This window comes from Mus caroli, chromosome 9 (assembly GCF_900094665.2).
Source record: "Mus caroli chromosome 9, CAROLI_EIJ_v1.1, whole genome shotgun sequence".
Classification (NCBI taxonomy): domain Eukaryota; kingdom Metazoa; phylum Chordata; class Mammalia; order Rodentia; family Muridae; genus Mus; species Mus caroli.
In genome coordinates, this window is record NC_034578.1 from 20,364,695 (window position 1) to 20,379,500 (window position 14,806).

The window sequence follows — 14,806 nt, forward strand, 5'->3', positions numbered from 1 at the left end:
GCAGAGCCCAGAGTGCAGAGCTGTGCCTCATCTGCAGTTGCTGAAGCAACACTGACTTAGGGGAAGGCTGGAGTGGAGGTTGTGGACTTTAAAAAAGCTCACAATATAAAAGCCACCACAAGTGTGACCTATGAAAGGCCTGACTGATGAGACCACACGAGACAAGAAGGCCCTGTCTTCTAAGAGGCCCTCTGTCTTCTAAGAGCAGTACAGAGGCAAGCTGCCCAAAGGGTTAGCTTAGCAGCCTTCCCCACTGTTCTCCAAAACTCACCAGACCACTGAATGAAGTTCTCAGACCAAAACAACTTCGGATTTCTCCAGGCTTTGACCCCCGGGCCCTACTCCATGATGGTGTTCTGTATCAGGATAATGCATGTCTAAACTCGGAATGTGTCCACTGAGAGACAAGCTACTTATTCTTTCTCGGGAATACTTAAACGCACTTTAATGCTGCATTTCTGGCAGGAATTCTCCTAGCATACCTTGGTCTATGGAGGTGGTTTCTCTCTCTGGCTACTATCTGGATACTCAGACACTAAACAGGCATCAGGACACAAAGTCCATATGTCAGTGCTCCCAACTGGGATTCTACGAATTCTGCTCCTGCAGGGCAGGCTGCAGGATGGCCAGCTTTTCCCTTCCCTGGCAGCTGACATGGTAAAAGAGAAAGCCCAGGGAATAGAAGAACTAGAAGTAAGCATGGATTTACTCATCTTGAGCAGACACCATGGACACAGAAGAAAAAGAAAAAGAATATCAGAGGGCAGATGAAGGAAAGGCCTTTAAAGCTACATTTTTAAAAATTACTTTAAAATTATCTTTATTAACTCAACATAACAAGATCATCTTAATTTATCAATTTTATTTTAAAGAATTAAGACATTCTTTTAAAAAAAATTTACAAAACTCTAATTTGTGGTCTAAGAGAAAATAAAACCCCAGCAGGAGTAAATAATGAAAGTTACCTGAGAATATGAGTCACAAGCAACATCTGAAGCACAAGGAACGGGTATGAGAAGCTTTCTCGGAGAGGTGGCGTCCACATCACGCGGGTACACTGAAAAACAAACAGGCCACAGGTTGCACTTACTCACGGTTGTGAGAAGCACAGGGTGAAGGGGGCGATCAACAAACACCAAATGTTTCCCATGTGCACTGCACACAAGCGCTGGGTTCTCTGTAAATATAAACTCTGGGAAGTGAGTGGGAAAAAGACACCAGGTCAAGGCACACACCAAGGACACGCACAGCACATACCGTCCTTATTCGTCTGTCCATCAATTAACCTTTGTCATTGATTCTTTATCTTGGGTATTGTGACTACTGCTGTGGCAAACACGGGGTGTGGGTAAATTTTGGTAAAATTGTATTTCCTATGGAGATATGCCTGAGAGTAGAAGGGCTACTGGGTGGGTAAGTATTTGTTACAACAATCCATGATATATTTCAAAAACTGAAAGAGCGCAGACTCTTCTAGCATGAAGATGTGCTCAGTGCTGGGGGAGATGCAAGTGCTTACAGCCCAAACTGTGATCTCGAAACACCATTTTCCCCAAAAGGATCCAAGATTCTGTGAAAATAGTTGGTTCTGTATCTTGGGGCACACTTAGTACCAGAAAGCAAGTGTAAGACTGAAAGAGCATATGAAAAGAAGTGAATGCTTCGTTTCAGAAACACTTCCCTCTGCAGTGAGCAGCAGTGAATGTAGATGCAGGGTTGCCTGCTCAGCCCTAAACAAACCTTCCACATCTGCTAGCGCTCAGAGAACATCTTGGAAGACAGGGTGGAAAGAACTTAAGAGCCACAAGACAAGAAGAAAGGATGCAAAAAGTTATTTCCTGTGCATGCTGTAGCCACTGTTTCAAAACAGAAGGTAGGACTTCACTCTACAGAATCTCAAAAACACCAAGCCCATCAATAATAAAGGAGAAAGGATTTGTTTCCATTTGAGGAAGTTAGGAGTGCCAAATGAACTCTGTACCTTAATCTGGAGTGGAAGTCTTCAAACTGTAGGCTGTGATCTTTCACAGGGACCTCATAAAATAATTTTATGGTTGTGGGGGTCCCAACAACATGAGAATCTGTGTTAAAGTGTCATGGCCTTGGAAGGCTGAGAACCACTGCTCTAGAGAATGGCTGCATAATTTGTACAAATGAGAAATCTGTTCAGCTTAAGAGATACTGTATATAACATCAATATGTGTAAATTATGTACCATTTAAAGTCAAGGCTTTCAAATATTGAATTTGTAGTGATTTGAACTTCAGGAATTATGATGACCAGACTACATACAAAAGAACCCATGTGTACATAATAACAGTAAAAGAAAGCAAGAGGGAAGATTTGTCTTTATAGAACGCCAACTATTAAACATAGATGGAATAAGAGAATCAGGAGATGGCTACTTTCAAAGGCTAACAGAATAAATAATTCAGACAATGATCATCAATGGATATGAGCATTTGGTAACAAGCTTCAAGGAAACAAGGCATTCTAAACCTCAAAGTAGCAGGACACAAACCACTTAGTAGCACACAAAGGAACAAGAGCATCTTTTCAACAGACAAATCTAACTTCCACCACCTGAGCCCTGGGACTGACTGAAGAAATCCAATAAAGTGGCAAACTGGTCTCACAAGCCTCTCAATATACTGCAATGAAAATGATACATCATCTGCTACAGTCTTCACAGCCTGTCAAGTGAAGACCCACTGGTGAGGAAACAGACAGGTGCAAATCATGGAGCCTGTACCCAACAGCCAGCGGCCCAAATTCTAATGCCCATCCTGTCGAACAGATGGAGCACTACTCCAGAAGAAGCAGTCTAGATAAAATAATAGCTAAAAAACAAAAGCATAAAGGAACTGCCTGGAATAACTGTGGGAATTTGGTGTGCAATATGTTGTCACTGAGTTTCTTAAGTATAAAAGTCAGCCATCATGATGTAGCAGCTTCTAGGCAACATGTACCATGGTGTTTAAGGCAAGATGCTATAAAGCACAAATCCCATATCTATATGGAACAAGACGATGCCTGTCTGAAAAGGTGAATGCATGATAGTAAGAGAAAGCAAACATGCAAAATGGTACATGAAGAGCTACTGAGATGGCTCAGCGGGCAAAGGCGAATGTCCCAGTCCTGAGATCACTACCCAGGACCAACTAACTCCTCCACGCTGTCCTGGCTCTAGTATGTGGTATGAACATACACACACCTCACACTCACACACATTCTCTCTCTCTCTCTCTCTCTCTCTCTCTCTCTCTCTCTCATACACACATTACACACATACACACACACACACACAAATAATACAATTTTTAGAAAAATTTTAAGAAAAATTGGTAAATGAAAGTGGTTAACATGACTTTATATAGGAAATACAAAAAGTTATACTCAGAGAAGTGAAAAAAATAAACTGGTGCTTCCTAAGATTCAGGGTAGGAAGGAGAAAGGTGTGGGGAAAAGGAAAATTCAGATCAAAGGCACAACTAGTGGACTGCTGTACTGCATAACCACAGTGAACAGCAGATGATTATTTAAAACCGCTCTAAGAATACTTTTAATATGTTTAAGCACAAAATATTAGTAATTATTTTGACTAATAAATCTACAATGTGTACACAGATCATATAATTATCACTTTTCAATTAAAAATGCACTGAGAGTTAATAAATCTATCTGTTTAGTAACCGTGAGCTAATGAATCTTTAGTGGTTCCATTTAATGCATACTAGGATATTATAACTTCCTGCTATGAAAAAATACTGGGAAGATTATCAAAATTGTTTTCCAAATTTTATATAAGCAAGACAATCATGCCAATAAGTAATTAGTATCATGCAGATGTGTATTTTAATCTTAGTCCAGTGAAGAATACCTAAGAGACTCAATATCCCACTTCAGAGACACCTGCTCACCCATGCTCTCTGCTGCCCTAGTCAAAGTAGGCAGGAGATGGAAACAATCTAAATATCCTTCAACTGATGGAGCGTGAACGTACAGAACATATCCACAACAGAACTCTGTTCAGTTGCAAAGAAGATGAAATGAAATGAGCAGGTAAATGAATAGAACTACAGAATTCTGCACTGAGTGAGGTCACCAAACCACAGAGACCTCTTTGTGTCACCTCTTACTTGTGCATCCTAGCTCAACTCTTTACTAAGTCAAGTGTGCAAAGAAGCAAGGAAGAGCTCTAGAGATGAGGATGATAGGAGGCAGGTGCTGAAAAGAAAGTAATGGGAATACAGAGCAGAGACAAGGAGAGTAACACTAAGGATGTTTGCAAAGGCTGCAGGGAAAACATTTTATAAGCTAACTTAATGTTTGTGTGTATAAAAGCGTGTGTGTGTGCACGCGAGTGTGCACGTGCACGCATGTGTGTCTGTGCATGTGTGATACAATTATACCACATGGGTGATGATACTACTCCTAATACCTAAGAAAAAACCCTGGAGTCACAGGTACAGAGGAGTAAAAGAGTCTCCAAAACCAGTATGGGCTATCTATTTCCATTGCCTTTGGTTGCCTTCCAGGCTGTGAAGGTAGACCTATTGCCAAAGACCCCACAAACTTTGGACATAAGATTTGGAGAACTGTGATGCAACTGGACTGACAGCCTCCTCCCTGAAGACTGGTTCCATGGTATCACACAGTGACATAGAGTCTGTCAAGGAAGAGAAGCCCGTCAGCAGTCCTACCCAGCTGAAAAGTCCATAGTCACCACAATGACTCGGAGAACAAACTCCACAACAGTGCAATAGGGCCACTTTTGTCTAGGGTATAAACAGCAGCTATCAAATTAGTCTCAGTCTGGTCCACAGGGTGGGGGGAGTGGATCATATAAATCTAGCTAACTACCCATGCTAGAGAGGTCACAGACCTGAGGAGAAAACCTACTGCTGCCATTTTCCTATAGCAATATAATTTTCTAACTATTCTAAAGTCCCATTCTTATGCCAACACGGTAAGTGGAGCTCTCCCCAATCCTTTACAGAACAAATGGGGACTATTACAGAGACCCTCAGTTGATCCAACTGCATAGCTGAATGACTGTGGGGTACCCAACCCCTACCTACAGATCTGTACTACAACCCCTACACCTGAGACTCAAGGAAAATCACAGAGGAGGGGACAGAAAGACTTGAAGAATCAAAGGCCTGGATTGACTACTTCTAAATAGTATCTCCTAGACATGACAGAGAAAATGCACCCAAGAAATCTCAACACTGTGGTTGCCTGAGATGAGAGAGAGGAGCATACTGACAAACCAAGTGACGTGCACATGGTCCCACCCGATATGAAGTGCAACATCTGACCAGTAGCTGCTAAAATAGGAAGAGTCCCTTGTTTCCTGCATAGATGAACATACAAGTAGTTTGTCTAATATAAACAATGCTAAATGGACTCATTATGTGTGCATGCACACACACAGACACAGACACATACACACATGCAGGCACACACACACACACATGTAGATACAACAATGTAATTAAATATTATAAATAAGAAGGGACACAGGAAGGTTTGAATGGGTAAGAAAGGAAAGAATAATGTTTGTTAAATACTGATGTTCACAAAAATAAGTATATTTAAGAAAATGACATGAGTAAATATATTGTGGGTAGTTTTAAAGGATTAACTAGATATGGCCCTCAAGACAGTACTTTCATCTACCTTCACTTGCTTTTCTAAAGTGAAATTTTGAAATTTTCAAAACGCTTTTTTATATATATGTGAATATATTCATAACAGTATTTTTATATAAAACATTGATCAGATTTAAAAATTCTTAAGTCTCTGGAAAAAGCTAAACAATCCTACTTCACAGAAAAAGGGATTTCTAAGAATTAAAATTGAAAGCAGGGAGGGCTGGAGCGATGGCTGAGCAGTTAAGAGCTGCTGCTCCTCTTACAAAGGGCAGCAGCTTAGTTCCCAGCACCCACAGAAGACTTCTCACAACTGCCTCTGTGTAACTTTAGCTCCAGGGCATCCAATGTCTTCTTTTGGCCTCTGCAACAACCCCCACCAACACACACACACACAGAGCAACACATACACAGACACCAACACATACACAGATACAGAGACTCAGACATGCATACACATACACACACAGATACAGACACACACAGAGACGCAATCACAACGTTGAAGAACATACAATCCTAGTTGATTTTGTTTTGTTCTTTGTGGTGCTAGGGATTGAATCTAGGCCCTTGCAGATGCTAGGCAAGCATCATTAGCTGTATCTTCCAGCCCTATACAGAAGAGTCCTTTGTACTCTCTCCACTCCCCACCCCACCCCCAGTTGCTTTGTTCATAAAAGTTTCTGACAAATCAAGAGAAGCATTTTGTTCTTGTTTTCCTTCAATGGCTTGTGACGAACGCTGTGTAAGCTCACTTTCCCTACATCCTCAAGTGCTTTGCACTTCTGTTCGCCATTTTCCTTCCCCAGTTACTGAGATTTTCTTTCCCATTCTAAGATCTTTCTGTGGTATTTTTTCAGTTTCAACCTGTGATAACCACCTTGCCAGGAGAATGCCAACATGGGCAGTTGTGACAATTGTCTTTGCCCACTGTTTCTGTTCAACATGGAACCTATTCTCCCTGAACCCTGAGCTACTCTGCTCATGTTCTGACTCTCACCGTGTCCTCTTTCAGCCTGAGCTCCATCATCTTTTGTTTATACACCATCTTTATTAACTCTTTGAGGGTTACATACAACTTATTTTGAACATCTCCTCCTTCACTGATTCCTCCGTGACGGCACTTCCCCTCCTCCCTCAACTTAGAGGCTCGCCACCACAAGTCAAGTACAGTTTGTGCTGTGTAGATTGTTTTGAGAGTGGGGCCTGCCCTGTGGACATGGTCTAGCAACCAGGGAGTCATATCCCCACAGCTAAGGGTGGGATTTCTTGCCCATCTCCCCACTCTACGCCAGAGTTGGTCTGGTTGTAGCTTGCACAGATCTTGTGCATGCTGTCACAATCACTGTGAATTCACACGTGCAACTTCCCTGTGGTAGCCGGGAATACTATTTCCTTGATGTTAAGCACAACCTCCAGCTCTTTCAGTCTTTTACCTGCTCCTCCTGACAGAGCCCTGTGTCTTGTTGGGGAGGAAATGTTATGCATGTCCCCTCTAGGGCTGAGCAGTCCCCAGTCTCCATTCTTTTCAGTCAGTATGCTGCACCATTAACCTAGAGCATACATTTCTGGTCTTATGACAAGGAAACATTCGACAAACAGCTAAGTTGTTGGCTTTCCTCATCTTGGCGACCCACAGTGACAATATGAATGATAAGAAGTAAGCTCAACCCCATGTTTTATCCTAGAGTGCAGACCCTCTGCGTGGACAGTCATGATGCTGGAAAGCTCTTATGTTTCATTTTCACGTGATTCAGATTTTAAGGTTTTCAGATTACTTTTTTAAATTCTACTAATCCACTTGTGCTACACATTATTTTAGGTAACTGGGGAACAAACCAAATATTTTGAGAATATGAGGTAAATACTCTACCTTCAAGCAATACCCCTTGCCCTATGGACAGAACAGTTCTTCTGTTAAGGCAAATATTTCTTTGTAATATCATCAGTGAAAAAAACAACTTTACAATACACCAAATACTATCTTAGATCTACTACTAAGACAACTAACTAATGAAAATGTAACTTAAAAGCAACTAACAAGCCGGGCGTGGTGGCGCACGCCTTTAATCCCAGCACTCGGGAGGCAGAGGCAGGCGGATTTCTGAGTTCGAGGCCAGCCTGGTCTACAAAGTGAGTGCCAGGACAGCCAGGGCTACACAGAGAAACCCTGTCTCGAAAAACCAAAAAAAAAAAAAAAAAAAAGCAACTAACAAGCTACACCTGTGTGTTGGTGTATGAATAATTCACACCTGTGTGTTGGTGTATGAATAATTCACTTCTGTGAATAAATATCTCTTCTAAGAAAGTTAAGTGCTAGCAAGATGGCTCGGCAGGTACAGGCTCCTGAAGCCACCTGACAGCCCACATCTGATCCACTGAGCGCACATGGGGAACACACGTCTAAAAGCTGTCCAGTGCAGTCACATAATGCCATGCCAAATGTACCCCTAACAACTCACAGAATATACAAATACACTGTTTCACAACAAAGGTTACTACACACATGAATGGGTACAGCAGCAGAGATGATTCTTATCACACAAAAACTGCATACTTTAGAAACATACATACACACACACACATACAAAACATTTCTGTTTGTTTGTTTCACAGGTCTCATTGTGTAGCCCTGGCTGACCTAAAACCTATAGACCAGACTGGCCTCAAACTCAGAGCCTCTCTCTTGCCTCTTGAACACTGAGATGAAAGGCAAGCACTCAGCTAAAAGTAGTCTTAAAAAATTAGAAGAAAATGAGAACTGAAGTTTTCATAATCTGAAAGCCACATGATACACAAAATTATAGTAAGTTTTAGGTTACAGGAATTCTTACCAATACTTTACCAAAACTGTAGTGTATGCTCTAAATTATAATGTCATTATATAAAAATGTAACATTTCTGCCATAAACAAGCAAATAAATGTAACAACTAGTCATTTCCATAAAACTCAAATTCTAATTTTAATTGTTTCATGTACCTCTTCCTAAGAAAATGACATCTAACTAAGCATGTTTTAGATAAATTAAATGGGTAAAAAACGTCAAGAAGAAAAAAAAACTAAAAAAAAAAGTCAACTAATCTTTTTAGACGTGACGATTTTAAGAAATGATGTTCCTACTAACTCAGGACACCATGAGGGTTACAAGGGCCCTCTGTGCTCCACAACAGTGCCTTTCTCGGTGCATCTGGATCTACATATTCAATAGCCCAAGCCCCACATCCGACTCTGAACGTACAATGCTCCCTTCTTGCAGTAGTAAGCAGTTATTTACCATTTCGCCCATCATTCTCTTAACCAGCTTTAAAACATCCCATGACCCAGGCTATTACAATGTGCAGAATCGTCAGGAAGAAGTCAAAGCCTTCCTTCTCACTGCTGGCCCAAACCCAGCTGTAGCAATGCACAGTGGCTGCTATGCTCACACTCAAACGCTCGAATCCAAGCAGCTCTGCATCTTATTACTCACTCTGCAAACCTGTGCAGGAAAGACTGCAGCTACTCAGAGCAGGAAGAGAAAAGATGGAGACATCTCACACATCTTTTTCCTTTCCCATACAAACATTTCCATGAGAAGTCTAGACAGACATAGCACTAGAAAAGTCATTAAAAGTATGAATAACTTAGGTGAAGGAATGTAGTGAAAATTTGGATTTTTTAGAATTTTATCTGAAAACTATTAGTGATGTATAAAACTATCAATCTGAGCTAACAAGCACATGACACTTAATATTAAACCCTGTATTAGGCAATTTACACATACAGGTTCATCTGATTTATGCAATAACTCAGTGAGATAAATAGCATCATGACCCTGTTTACAGAGCAGAGGAATGAACACACAGGCAGATTAACTGACTTGCCTAGGTGTCACAGATAATAAATGGAAATGCTAGGGTTTGAACCCAGGCAGCACAGATCCAGAGACTATATACTTGGCAATGTTGCTATCGTTGCACTGCCCTGTATAGGTTAGGCCAATAGTCTGAATAGGATATTTAGAAGTACTTTGCCCCTTACATAAGAGTCACTAGCTTTAAAATCAGACTATTTACACAAATCAGTAAGACTCTCGTCACTTAAGAGATCACTAGTATTTAAATTTGGGATAAAATAACTGGATCACATGCTTAAGAAATACTATTACAGATTAAACAGAAGGAAATTAATTGGGAAAAGCTTGTGTTTCAGTAGTGATTCTGACTACTTACCTCTCCATGATTGAAAAAGAAGCACAGCACGGTGACCACGCCTCCCAATCGGCTGCCACTGCAAAAGAGGGTAGGAAAAGGTCACTAGCTGCCTGTCAGAAATGGAGGTCACTCCTTCTCTAAAACCTTAAAACCCAATGCCACGGGAGCCCTGCCACCAACACAGACTGCTTTGGCACAGAGGACCTCTCCTGAGCTCATTTACAAAATGCTTGATTTCTTCCAAACTACCACTAGTAGAATACTTACCAGCTGAATGAGATGACAAATGCCCATGACCCATCACTTGAGATTCGGGCAAAAGAATAAGTTCAAGGCCAGGCTTAGCTACATTGGAATATGAGGCCAGAGTATGAGATCTTGTCTTAGAAAAACAAAAACAACCACCTTATTTACCACCTCCTACAAAATGTGCACACCCAGAGGGTTAGGGGACGGGGGGAACTGAAAGACATCATTTAAGAAAGTTAGTGACATTTTTGCATGCGGCTCTCCTTCCAAACCATTCTCTATAATCATACAGTTTCTAGTGTGTGTCATCCACATCTATTTGATATTTGTTCTTTTCTACTTTATTATGATTACCAATCTTAATCAATACTTGTTTCCAAAGGCATCTTTAAATCATTGTGAGATACTGCACAGTCCCAGAGCACAGCAACGTCTTCATCTCTTTCATAATGGGTGTGCAGGTATTTGTCAGCCCCTTGCTATGTAACATGTATGCATCTTAAGAATACATATGCCCCTGCTTCTCTTTCCCCAGGGCAGACCAGAGTGACCCACGCTGGCCCTCCCGAGGCCAAGCTCAGACTCTCAAAGTCTGCCCTTCAGATAGGCAGAATGCACCCATTCAAACTGTCATTTGAATTTTTACTTCCATCCCTATCAGTATGGAAGACCACTGCACTGTTTCAATGAAATGCACATGATTATTCCATGGACTGCCTACAAACGTCCTTAAGTACTCACGTTATGACTGCATGCTTCTCTGCTTAAAGACTGGTAATCAAATGGCTGGCTGGCATATGTGTGACAAATTACATTGACATAATTTATAGTGTATTCCATTAGAACTTTAAAGATATTATATGGTTAAGTTTGTCAATTTTATTTCTTCTTTATTGCATGTCCTGTCCATGAAGGGTCTTTCCATTTAAAAATTTTATAGATAGCCACCTAAAACTTCCTCAAGTGCCATGTGTTTCCACTTAGATCTTTTATCTGGAGATCTCTGTTCTCTCTCAAGTTACCATTCATGCTAAAATACCCAGCAAGTAAACCACCCTTCTAACCCAGCCTGTCTCAGGAATTTCCTACAACCGACAACCTTTTCTACTGTAGTCAATTGATTTAATTCTGTAATCCTTTTCTGTCACACGGCACCATTTATATCCCATAAGATTCTGGCTACTTTAATACATCTCAGGAGAACTATCCATGACCAGTCACTCATAGAGACTGTTTTCTGTGATTCTCAGCAACTCAGTCTGCACAGACTATGATCTAACATTTATGATCAAAATAAATGTTGCTTTTCATCAGAATGGCACTGAATTTATATATAATTTCTGATGGACTGTTCTGCCTGCTCAATCACTAAATATGCCACTCCCCATACATTTAATTCAAGTTATATTATTCCAAAGAAGGTTTTATGAATAACACATCAGTCAAATACTAAAGTTAATTCTTCTATCAACACAGAATGTGGTAGAATCTAAGCATGGTGGTTGTTTTCATACATTCAGAATGTGACAGGTCACATAAGCCAAGGAAAACATGCCAAAGGTTTGATGTGGATAGCCAAAATGCTCAATTTTATAAAAATATACAGTAGTCTGACTGTATAGAGAAAAGTTATTTTTAACATTCCTATAGCTATGAGCTCTAGAAATAACTCATTCTCTGATTATAGTAAAACACCTAAGACAAAAAGAAACATTTAAGAACTTACAAAAAATTCCCTTTTTTAAGACTTTCCTTAAGCAAAACAGAGCCGAGCTAAAGTTTTCAAAGTTTAGTTTTTCTTAATAAAAAGTAGAGTGAGCCGAGAGGTGTGAGAGGTACAAAGCCTGATGACATCTCAGGCCGGCACTGCCACAGCTGTCCATCCTCACACAGTGCCACCGGCCCCAGGCTCTGGGCCAGACATTCACCAAAGGACACATCCCTCTCACCAAACTGCTCAGCACAGGTACCAATCTGGCGCCTTCTATCTTCTGTGCCTAACTACCCAGGGAGGCAGGTTTTTCTGACCCACTTTCACAGCGTGCAAAGCTGGAAGGTGGAGTAGAGCTGGCTTGTCTATAAGGAATAATTTGGGTTGCAATCACTATTTAATGATGTGACTTGCAAAAACAAAAATCAAAATTAGTGTCCCTAACACTAAGCTACCATTCTGATCCTAGAGATTGCCACAAAAATGTTACTTTGCTAACAAAAAAAAGTGATAATTAAAATATTTGAAATTATTTAATTATTTCCCATTATAGTTGATATCTCAGTATTCTTCTTTTGCAATATCTATCACTAATCATCAGAAAGCATGAAAACCACCACCATGCAAATTTATAAAACATTCTAAGCTTGCTGAACATCTGTCACCTTCACTCAATAGACTTCACTCATCTTTTTGCGCATGTAGTGTATGTGTCTATTTATATATGTGTGTTCATATGTGTGTGTGAGGGGGGGAGAGGGGGAGAGACATTGATTGATTGATGGATGGATTGATTAGTGGTCGACATTGGGTATCTCCGTCTGTGACTATCCACATTCTTGTTTTGAGACAGGCCCTCTCCATGAGCCTGGAGCTTAGCAAAAGAGTGGGCCAGTTAGCCCCAGGCCTCCTCCATCTCTGCCTCCCCAGCACTGGGGATTACAGCTGTGTGCTGCTTTACCACCTGGCTTTTTACACAGCCACCAGTGACCTGAACTCAGGTCAGCATGCTTGTGCAAGCAAGCATTTTATTAACTGAGACGTGTACTCAGTCTCTTTATTTATACTCTGAGCCTCAATGATCTTAGATAGAAAATTAAGGAGGGGCATTAAAGCTTAAAATTTAAAATATCCACTAAAAATGCTTCCTAGTTCTGAAGTTGAATAATTCTATAATCTTTCTTACTTCTTGATTTCAAAGGACTGAAATCAATTCTCAAGTTTTAATGGGTTTTATTAGTCCTCAGATTAACAAATGTTAATTTGTGCTCTGTAGTACTACATACAAAATGATGGAACACAAAATACAACATTTGAAAAAAAGAAAAGCACACTCAGGGTTTTAAAGCTATAGTAAATAACACTTGGGATGAGATTCCTTATGTAAACAATAAATAGGAAAGAGAAAACTGTGGGAGCTAAATAGAGAATTTTCAGTCCCAAGTTTGGGAAGTAAGTCTCTGACACCTTGCTGGCCTAGTGAAGCAGACACCTGATAGGCCTGGGTTGATAGCCTTCTCCCTACAGCAATGGGACTCAGTGGTGTCATAAGGACTTGGCCTGGGAGAGGGCTCAGGGGTAAGGCTCTTGCCTCTCAAGCTCCTGAACTCACACAAAGGTAAGAACAGAGAAACAACTCAATTGGCTTTCCTCCATTCTTGAACCATGGTGCCAACATGGCATCTACACATCTGTACACCATAATAATTATTTAAAGAGAAGAAAGTAAAGACAAAAAAGGAAATGACAACTAAATGGGGTTTAAAAACGTATTCTCTGCTTGGCCCTGTCAAGGTCTCCAGTTTATATTCCAACCAGTTAATGTCCTTAATTTAACTGTGTCTGCAGGCATTTAACCAAACCTCCCTACCACTATGGTAGGAACCACATACTTAGTACCAGACCAAGCCTTGCCAGGGCAGACAGTCAGGGATGGCACCTGAGCATAAACAAATACATAAATGGCACTCATCCAAAAGGCTGCTGGTGTTCACTGGTTTGGGAACCTTGCTGTCAAGCATGCCGCTGCTGTCCTGAGCCACTTACCCAAATGTAGGTACCAATTCACAACAGTGTGTGGTAAGAGGAGTCTGCAGCACAACAGGCCTTTCTATTGTGCCCTCCAACCCAGGGAGCACTCCTGTGCTGCCCTGCAGCTGCTTCCCAAGGCCTTCCTCCTGTAGCTGCTGGAACCACCATGTCCTTGGTACAATTGCTTCCCTGGAGACTCCAGCTCTGCCTGCAAATGTCTGCAGCCTGCAAATGTCTGCAGTCTACACACTTCCTTTACAGCACTCCCACACACTAGCCCAGGCTGCCACCCTCTTCCACCAGGAGGACAGTTACAGCTCATGGCCTCCTTCTCCCAGGCCTGTTACCTTTCTCTAAACATAATGGTGTGCCTCAGGCAGCTAATGTCCACAAAGCTCTTTATAAATGAGCTGCACAAGCCACCTCTGTGCTCCCAACACTTGGCCACCATTCCACACCTCAATGTCAATCCAAACATCAACACATGTTCAAATGTCTGTATTTGTCTGCCATGTCTCAGTCAGTCTCAAGTAAAATGCCCACATGGACTACAGTGTATGTAGAACAGTGTGGCAAGGGTGAGGCTGACGCATTAGCTGGACAGCCAGTGTCCTGAGGCTTCGTGTTTGGAAAGACGATGATGGAGAGGAAAATGCATGGACTTGAGATGTTCTGATACACCCAGATTAGAGCCAAGAGCAGAGGAAGGCCACAGGCACCTCCCAGGAGCAGGCATGGGCATCACTGTGAAAGAGGTGTCATTTGCTAAGACAGTGAAGTCATACAAGGGAAAGAATTTGGAGAAAAGATGTTAGTATTTTCTAACAACAACATTCATCACTTTATGCATACCAAAGAGAAATACTTATCTTTAAATATTCATATACAACTGTTAAACCACATGGGTTGGACTAAAGACGTGACAGCAAGCCAACTTACTAGAACATTCAGAAAAGTATGTAATTGG

At 41.2% G+C, this 14,806-nt stretch overlaps 1 protein-coding gene across 2 annotated transcripts in view; it reads right to left on the reverse strand.

The window, feature by feature from the left end:
• The window catches only part of Dpy19l1 (dpy-19 like C-mannosyltransferase 1), a 91,912-nt gene that overhangs the window by 41,647 nt on the left and 35,459 nt on the right, over nt 1–14,806 (reverse strand). For both annotated transcript variants that reach the window (XM_021172503.2, XM_029481372.1), the window contains exons 7-8: nt 9,867–9,924; nt 966–1,057 (exon numbers count right to left, since the gene is read on the reverse strand). In XM_021172503.2, the coding sequence (XP_021028162.1) occupies nt 966–1,057; nt 9,867–9,924 (150 nt within the window). The remainder of the gene's footprint in view (nt 1–965; nt 1,058–9,866; nt 9,925–14,806) is intronic.